General features: G+C 61.7%; 1 protein-coding gene across 1 annotated transcript; it reads left to right on the top strand.

The window, feature by feature from the left end:
• Window positions 1–618: 618 nt before the first annotated feature.
• Window positions 619–5,745, top strand: NPTXR (neuronal pentraxin receptor; the record flags this gene model as incomplete). The annotated part of the gene is made up of 5 exons (XM_084288258.1): window positions 619–1,188; window positions 4,263–4,485; window positions 4,631–4,875; window positions 5,251–5,430; window positions 5,521–5,745. The coding sequence occupies 5 exons, from the start codon at window positions 619–621 to the stop codon at window positions 5,743–5,745; spliced, it is 1,443 nt and encodes a 480-aa protein (XP_084144384.1).
• Window positions 5,746–9,055: the final 3,310 nt, after the last annotated feature.

Here is a 9,055-nt window from a genome sequence, read left to right as displayed (position 1 = left end):
TTTTTGGAGCAGGAAGAAGGATGGAGGGGTGGATGCCAGGCTGGATGGGACACACGGACATTGGTGAGGTTGTGCCTGAGCGTGCCGGCTCAGACAGCCCCAGTAATGGGGATGGGATGACAGGAGACACATTTATTGGGATGTGAGACCTGAAAATAAAGGCAGCCGGGCTGGAAGGGGGTTGGTGTGCCGTGCAGCCCTTGCGGATCCCCAGGCGAGACGGGCTGAAGGCTTGGCAGGAGCCAAGCTGGGGCAGGATGCTCACCTGAGCATCACCCCCTTCCCTTTTTTTTTTCCTTTTTTTCCCCATTTTTTCTCGGTGCTGCTTTTTTGGGGGGGGGCTTCGGGGCTCGGAGCCGCCCCGGGGCGGGCCGGGGGGGGGCGTGCGGCACCGCCCGGCGCATATAAAGGCGGCGCCACGGGGCCCCGGCGCCGGTGCCGCTGCCATCCGTCCATCCATCCATCCGTCTGTCCGTCCATCCGCCCATCCATCGGCTGCCTGCGGGCTGTCCGTCTGTCCGTCCGTCCCTCCGGCTCCGTTTTCTCGCCGTCCTCGGGCCCCGCGCCCCCCACGCCGCTGCCACCCTGAAGTTTCTGGCCGTGCTGCTGGCGGCGGGCATGCTGGCTTTCCTGGGGGCCATCATCTGCATCATCGCCAGCGTCCACCCGGCCGGCACCGCCGCCTCTTCCTCGCCCCCTTCCTCCTCCTCCTCCTCCGACAATGACTCGGCCGCCGCCGCCCTGCTCCCCCCGGCCGATAAGGGGCTGGGGGCCCTGCACGGCCCCGCCGAGGCTTTGGCCAGCGCCGGTCCCCGGCTCCCCGGTTCTCCCCCTCCTCTCTTCAGCCGCTTCGTCTGCACCCCGCTGAGCGCCGAGTGCCCCGCGGCCACCGGCCCCGGGACCACCGGCCCCGAGGAGCTGCTGGCCCTGCGCAGCGCCGCGGCCCAGCTCCGCCGCACGGCGCTGGAGCAAAAAGAAAGGATCCGCATGGACCAGGAGACCATCCGTGAGCTCACCGGCAAGCTCAGCCGCTGCGAAGGGGGGTTCCGGGCACCCCAAGCCCCCGCCGCCGGGCTCCGGGCAGCCCCCAAGCCCGGCACCATGGGGCATCCCCCCGCCGAGCCGCCCGCTGTCAGGGAGCTGGAGGAAGCGGTGCGAGCCCTCCAGGACCGCATCGAGCGCATCGAGGTGCGGGGAGAGGGCTCGGGGGGTCGGGGGAGGGCTGGGGGGGAGCCCAGCCTGGGTGTGCATGGAGATGAAATGATTTGGGAGGGAGCGGAATTAGCAGAGGGCTGTGGATAGGGCGCAGGAGAGGCGCCCGCTGCTCCCAGGGCATTGCCTCCAGTTGCTGTGGGGACACCCCTGAGGTGCACCAGGGGCAGAGCCACCTGCGAGCCCTCGGCTGCCCCATCTTCCCATTCGGGTCCCCATCGCCCTCCCCACTGACTCCGGGCCCCCCTCGGGGCAGAGCGGATGGTTTCAGGGCTGGTTTTGCCCCTCTGCCCCCTCTTACAGCAGCAGGCCACAGGCAGGGGAAGGAGGCATCTTTGGGACTTGCTGCCCGTCCTCCTCGTCCCCAGCAGCGAAGCCCACCTGCCCTTAATTCCCTACAAAGCACCCACCCCAGGGAAGGGTTCGCACGAGCGGGGTCCCGCAGGCTATAGGGGGCTCTGGCGCACCCACATCCACAAGTGCTCAAGGAGCACGCGATATTTGGGGGACCCAGCCCGATAGGATGCTGTGCGGCACCTCGAGGACACCCGAAATTCCCACTGGGGTTCCCTGGAAGGGGGAAGGAGGGAGAGGGGATCCTGGCTGAGCTCGGTTTGGGGAGCAAGGTGAAGCAAATCGCCCCGGGGAGGTGATGTCCGTGGTTTTGTCAACAAGGCTTGATGCTGGATGCTTTGGGGGCTGGCAGATCATCGATATAACCTGGGCCCTGTAAGATGTAAGATTTATCGATACAAAACCTATTAAGTCATTTGATTCTTGGTTTGCCCCAGGGGAAGCGGGGCAGGCTCCGTGCCCCCATGGGCAAGGGCATGGGTGGGGGCATCGGGGAGCCCTCCCCGACCCTGTCTTCACCAAGGGGCATCGTCTGTTTCTCTCCCTAATGTCTCCCGAAAGCCTTTCTCGGTGTTTTTCCTCCGGGCACAGCGTGGTTGGCCTTTTTTCCTCCCCTTTTCCTTTCCCCCCCCTCGCTCTCCGCACGCGCTCGCGTCCGCACGCCGGGACGCATCTCCCTGGCACGCCGAGCCGGGGAGCCAGATGCTCCTTTTTCCAGGCTTTTAATTACTGCTGCAAATTGAAACGGAGAGCTTCGGGAGGGAGGAGGAGGACGGCTCCTCGGAGGGGCACGGCCTGGAGATGGAGGAGCTGGCTGCACAGCCAGGGGCACCCAAGCGATCAGAGCCCTGAGCGAGGCTCGGGGGCGATGGAAACGCGCTGTGAGCTTTTCTTGTGGTGGTACCCCGGGGTGCACCCCGCTCGGGGTCCCACGGTGGGCATCATCCCTCGTCCCTCGTCCCTGCCCTCCTCGTCTCCTCAGCTGGGGTGAGCGGGGCGCGAGGGGAAGCCCCGGGGAGCAGATTTGCTGATGCATTAGTAAATTACGGCCCTGAGCTCCTTACATAAATGAAAGTGCATTTGCCCAACAATGACTCCAGGCTGAGCAAGTGCGTGCCGGGCCCCGCCGCCCCCCCCCTAAACCCCCCGCCAGCCGCTGACATTTAACGTGATTAATATTACCTGGCAGCACTCAATCTCCTCGCCGGCTCCGGTGGCCAAAAAAGCGCCGAGCGAGCCTCCCCCGCACCCGCTGCCCACTCGCGGCGGCAGATGGGAAGCCGGGCGCCCACCGAACAGCCGGGGAGGAGGCGCTCCCCCCCCTGCTCCCCTCCCCGAAAGCCGCCAGTAAATAACAGCTGCATGGCTGTAATTAATAGTTTGGTGAATAATTCGGGAGGAAAAAAAAAAAAAGAGCTGGGAGATGCGGGGGGTGATTTTTAAGGAATTTTTAAGGAGAGGCAGCCCAACAGGACAGGAGGGCACGCGAGGAGATGCCACGGAGTGAGAGAAGTGAGAAAGCCACAGGAAGAAAAGTTGAAGAGAGGGGGGGAAAATAAAAAAAAGCCGGCGCTCAGCCCATGTTGAGTAATGTAGGGCAGGCTATCGGGGGCTAGCGGGAGCGACAGGAGCGCCCAGTCTTTTCTTTTTTGGTGCTGAGCAGATGGAGCTGGGCGTGCGGCGGGGAGGCAGGCGTCCAGCCCCCGGCTCCAGCAGTCGCAGCCTGCAGGCACGGCACAGGGGAGCACACACAGGGCCCTGACTAACGTGTACCCATGGCACTGCTCCCTGCCTAACCCCTCTGTGTTATGGGGACCAGAGGCAGGATGCTCTTTGCCGGGTGCTTTTCCCTCCTGGGAGGGCTTTTTCTCTCTGCAGGGGCATCCTGGAAAAAGCCGGCAGCAAGAGCTGGCATGTGCCTGCTGCTTGGGGCTGGCACCTGCTCTCTGCCCACCCTCCCCTTTGGTTTTGCTTCTCCGCTTTGGTTTCCTCAAAACCTGCGGAGGTCTTGCCCTGGCAGTCCCCGCTGGAGGCATTTCCCGAGCCCGGAGCTTCGCTGGCTCTTGGCAGCATCTCCTCACTTCCAGCCTCAGCGTGTTCCCTCCTGCTCCGGCTCCACTTGCGCTCACGCCAACACCACCTTCCGCTCTTCCTCTCCCTGCTGCTTTCCCCCTGCCGTTCCCATCCGCGGCGGCTGCGTCCAGCACGGCCAAGCCTGGCTTTCCTCCAGCCAGGGCAGCTCGGCGGGGCGGGGGTGTCACCGTGTCCCCACGGGGACGGGTCACAGCCGCCGACCCCGTTCCTCCGTGGCACCGCTTACACGCGTCCCGGCGGCTGGGGCCGTGCCAGCAGATGGGTGAGGCTGGCTTTAGGCCGTCGGGGGGCTACCTGCCTGACCCGGCACGCGTGCACGCGCCCACGCAGGGGCTGAGCCGGGCTAAGAGGATTGCAGCCCTGGGACACGACGCTACGGCACCGGCCGTGCTGAAACAGCAAAGCAAGCAGCGGGATTTTGCGAGCACCCGGCCTTGCTCTGCCCCGAAAGCAGCCAAAAATCCTTCAGGGTAACCGAGGCAGCCAGCCCCTTGTTGTAATGATGAGGGTGATGGGGATGAAGCTCTTGGAGATGTCCCCAGGGTCGTGCATTTAACCTTTTTGTGCTGACACCCTGTTGACTTCTCTCCCTCCGAGCGCAGCAGGAGCTGCCGGCCCGCGCCAACGGCTCGGTGCCCACCGCCCCGGCGCTCGCCCGCGACGCGCTGCACACCAAGATGGAGCAGCTGGAGGAGCAGCTCCTCTCCAAGATCCTGACCCTGCAGAAGGAGCGGCAGGCCGCCAACAGCGACCGCAGCCAGCAGCAGCACGACATCGAGAAGGAGCTCAACTCCCTGCAGAGCCGGGTGGCCGAGCTGGAGCACGGTGAGTCCTGCCCGACGGGGAACCAAGCGGTGTGGGGTGATGCCAGCCCTGAGGTGCACCTCCAGGGGAGCCCCGGGATGGGTGTCCCCACCCCAAGAGCAGCTCCTGACCCTCCTTTTCTCTCCTCCCCATCCCTAACATTCAGGATCTCCAGGCTACAGCCCTCCCGACGCCTTCAAGGTGACCATCCCGGTGCAGAACAACTACATGTACGCCCGCATGAAGAAGAGCCTGCCGGAGCTCTACGCCTTCACCATCTGCATGTGGCTGAAGTCCAAGGCCCTGGCGGGGCTCGGCACCCCTTTCTCGTACTCCGTCCCGAGCCAAGCCAACGAGATCGTGCTGCTGGAGTGGGGCACCAACCCCCTGGAGCTGCTCATCAATGACAAGGTCAGCCCAGATGGAGCGGGACGGGAGGGAAGCGCCTTCCCTCGTCCCCTTCCCTCCATCTCTTGGTGCTCCCAAGGGTTCCCTGGACATCACCAGGTCTGGTCCCCATTCCTTGTGCTTGCACCACCTTGGCCTGGAGGAATGCAGAGCTGGGATCAGTGTGGGGGACCATGAGGAGGAAGAGATGGGAGGAAGGGTTGTGGAGGAGGAGGACGGGGAGGACAGCTCAATGGGGTGGGTTTTCAGGGGGAGAAGCAGCAGATCTGGATGCCTGCAGGATTTGGGGTGCTGCCCAAGGAGAGATGGGGGGTCTGGGGGATCCAGGGGTCCACCAGCAGCCCCGCCGAGTGCCGAGCTCTCGCTTTCCACCCAAAGGTCGCCCAGCTGCCGCTGAGCCTGAAGGACAAGGCCTGGCACCACATCTGCGTGGCGTGGACCACCCGGGACGGCAAGTGGTCGGCGTACCAGGACGGCGAGCAGCGGGGCGCCGGCGAGAACCTGGCCTCGTGGCACGCCATCAAGCCCCAGGGCGTCATCATCCTGGGCCAGGAGCAGGTACCCTCCGGCCCGTGGGGCACGGGGCTTTGGTTAATAGGGTCAGGGGGCTTCTCTGCTGGATAACCTGTCCCCCTTCTCCATCCTCAGGACACGCTGGGCGGCCGCTTCGACGCCACGCAGGCCTTCGTGGGGGAGCTGGCGCAGTTCGGCGTGTGGGACCACATGCTGGCCCCGGCGGAGATCCTGGCCCTGGCCAACTGCACCTCCCGCCTGCAGGGCAACGTCATCCAGTGGGACGACCAGGCCGTGGAGGTCTTCGGGGGGGCCAGCAAGGGCGCCTTCACCGCCTGTGAGGAGGGGAGGAAGGCGTGAGCGGCCCGCGGACAGCAGGAAAAGCCCCTTTGTCCCCTCCCCGACCAGCGGGCCCCGCCACCACCTCCACCACCACAACGGGGCCGTGCTCCGTGCCCCCATGGCAGCGTCCCGGGGGGGCCCCTTGGCACGGCTCACCCCCCCCCAGCATGCTGTCCCCTCCCCACCTTGCCCTCTTTCTGGACCGTGCCATACGCTGGCTGTTGTGTCTATGGGGCCTGGGGGAGCTGGGAGCGGGGCACCCCCCTTCACCTGTTTATTTTTGTTGCCCCGATATTTGGTTTTGTGAGCCCGTCCTCCCACGGGGCCCCGAGATGTTTGCTGGGAGCCCTCAGCATCCTCCCCTCTTCCCCTTCAGCTCTGCTCCGGTCAAGTGTGCCAGGCCCCGTAGGCCCCCATGGGTGAAAGGAGCCCTGGGGGGGGGTCTATTTATTTTATTTATTTTATATATTTATCTATTTATTTATTTATTTTTAAGCATTCCTCATGCCGAGGCCCCAGTGCCCACACGGAGGGCAGGGGAAGAGGGGCAGAGCCTCGTCCCCGTGCACCTGATCCTGTTTGGGGTGCAAAAGGGAATGGATCACAAGCAAGGAAAAGGGACACGGGGACAGTATTCCCTGCCACCCCCTCACCCCTCCCCAGCCTTTTGGGCACTGAGCTGCTCGCAGGGGTGGTGCTGGCCTCAGCTGTGCCTCGGTCCCCTGTTTTGAGCTGGTTGGGGACAGGGACACGGGTGGCGTGGGGCTGGGGCAAAGGGAGCCGCTGGCTTTGGGGCCGGAGCGGGGCCGGGAGGGGGTTTTCCCCATGGGGTGCCTGCGGGTGCGATGTTTCCACACGTGTGGTCACCAGTGTCTCGATGTGTGCGTGCGTGTGTGTGTGTGCCAGGGGGTGGGGGGTATTTTGGGGGGGGTTTCATGGTCGCTCGTGTGATGTCCAGCTTCCAGTGCTCCCCCAACCCCATAAAAAAGTCCCACTTTGCACCTTCAGCACCAGCTGCCCCCCCTCCCTGTGGCTCGGGGACAAGGGGGGCAGAGGGGCCAGCCCGCCAGGGAGGGGGGGACGTGGTGGGGACACAGCGCAGCCCCTGTGCCAAGTGGGAAACACTGTGATCTTGGTGTCCCCCCCGCCTTGCTCGCTCGCTTGTGCGTGGCCGTGTCGTGTCGGGACGTTTCCTTTTGTAACGCTGGCTGTGGACAATAAACGTGGTGTTTCTGTCGGAGCCTCCTGTGGGGTGCCATGGGGGGGAGGCGGGCTGCAAACCCGAGCCCTGTGCTGCTTGCGGTCGAAAAAGAAGGGAAAATCCCCCAGGAAAAATCCCCCCCCATCCTCCAGGATACTGGATGTGCACCGGGAGGGAGATGGAAGACCCCTACCAAAAGGTCACCGGGACCAAAACTCTCACCTGAAGCTATGTCCCCACAGCCTTGGGGACGCTTCAGCAGCATGGGGGGCACGGGAAGGCTGGCTATAATTTGCCCAGGCATTTTAAAGGCTTACGGCAAACTCTTCTCTATAAGGCTCTTAAGGAAACGAAGTCATTATGGAGAGATTAGAAACTGGTTGAGAGACGGGAATCAAGAGCAGGAATAAATATTTGATTTCCCTCCTGGGAGAGGCGAGCCCCAGCCCTGTCGCTTTGCGGCTGCGTGTTCCACATCTGGGTGGAAAAAGAAGAGCAGGAAGGTACAATTTTTGGTTGTCTGAGCCCTGCGAGAACCAAAAACCTGCTCCAGGGCTTAAAAGGCTGGTTGGTTGGAGGAGACGGTAGGAGGTAACAAATCGATGGTGCTGCTGGCTGGAAGGAGTAATTGCAGTGACTTACAGATATCGGCAGCTTCTAAATTAAACATAACCACTCAGGAAAAGACCTGAGCCTCTCTAAGGACAGCCTGTTGAAAAACAACGCTTTGTGCACTGAGGCAGGGGAAAATAAAATCGTTCTTGGGAGGGTTAAAGGAGGAGACGTTCAACAGCTGTGCTGAGAGCATGCTGTGGCCATGATATGTGCCTTGGGCACTGCGCAGTGTCCGGATACCTCTTCCCAAAAGAGACAGAAAAAAAAATATATAAATACATAAAAGAGAAATTAAAGATGTAGAAGGAGCAGAGGTGCTTTGCTAAACTGTGACGCTCACTGCCGCGGGGTTTCCAGCAGACCAAGAGCTTAGCCAGGCTCAAAACAAGCCTCCCCCCAAAGGACTTCGCTGTGCAGAGAACGAGATCACCAGGGCAAACATGGTGGCTGGAAACCCTCCCACCCGAGGGCTCAGCCTATTAATTATGAGGTTTGAGAAGAAAACGCTGAAATTTCTACGCTGGGGGTTGGGATACCTCAAGTAGGGCTCGCGGGTTGTGTCTCTCCATGCCATGCCAACCTCCATCCCCCTTGGACTCAGCCAAGGTGGGTTGCACGTGTCCCCAGCAGGTGACAGAACAAAAAGCCCTACAACCTGCCCTGTCCTAGCGATGGGAGGCAGCTTTAATTGCTTCCCTGTGCTTCTGCATCCTGCAGGGAGCCTGCTCCACTTGCTCCTGTGGGCAGGAAGCTCAATGGGGCTCGTGCAGTGCTCCTGCAGGTCGCTGCTGCTGCGGTGACTTCATTTACAGGTGGGCACCCGGCCACTCCATGTGGAAAATACCCCCCATACACCTGCCTCGTCAGCCCAAGACGGCGTTGAGTGGCTTTGATCCTGCAAAGGCACAGTCCACGGCAGCCCTGCTCCCCATGGCTCGGACACGAAGCTGCCCACGTTTTTCTAAGCCAGCACAGATGGGAAGGGGCCCACCTGATGCTCTCCCCCCATCCCTGCATCGCAACCACGAGGAGCACGGAGCTCCTCACCTCAGCCCCTCCGGAGCTTGGGTTCGGCTGGTTGTGTCAGCTTTAACCTAGGAGCTGCCGCTGAATTATCCTTACGAACAGTGTCTACATTTCCCTCAGGAAGCATTCCCCGCGGACCCACATGGATCAAACCCAAAGCGTGTTTAATTGAAGGCAGAATCGCAGGCGCTCTCACGCGCAGCCGCTGACGGACACACACGCACACAAACGGCGGCTCTTGCTGACTTGCTGCTTCGTAGCAAAAGTGGGTGAACTACACAGGGATTAAAGCATTAAAAAAAAAAGAGAAAAACACAGAAAGAATACGGTGCTTGAAAGCACTGTATCCCTGGAGAGATTAGAGTAGCTGCCTGGAGATAAAGTAATGATGGAAAGATCTTCTTCCTCGCAGAGATTCTGCTCCTAATTATCTCCTCTGAAAAAAAAAAAAAAAAGAAAAAAAAAAGGAAAAAGAAAAAAAAAGAG

Source organism: Netta rufina, assembly GCF_964035555.1.
Source record: "Netta rufina genome assembly, chromosome: 1".
NCBI lineage: Eukaryota > Metazoa > Chordata > Aves > Anseriformes > Anatidae > Netta > Netta rufina.
Note: the sequence above shows the minus strand (reverse complement) of the source record. Positions and strands in the feature narration are given on the sequence as shown.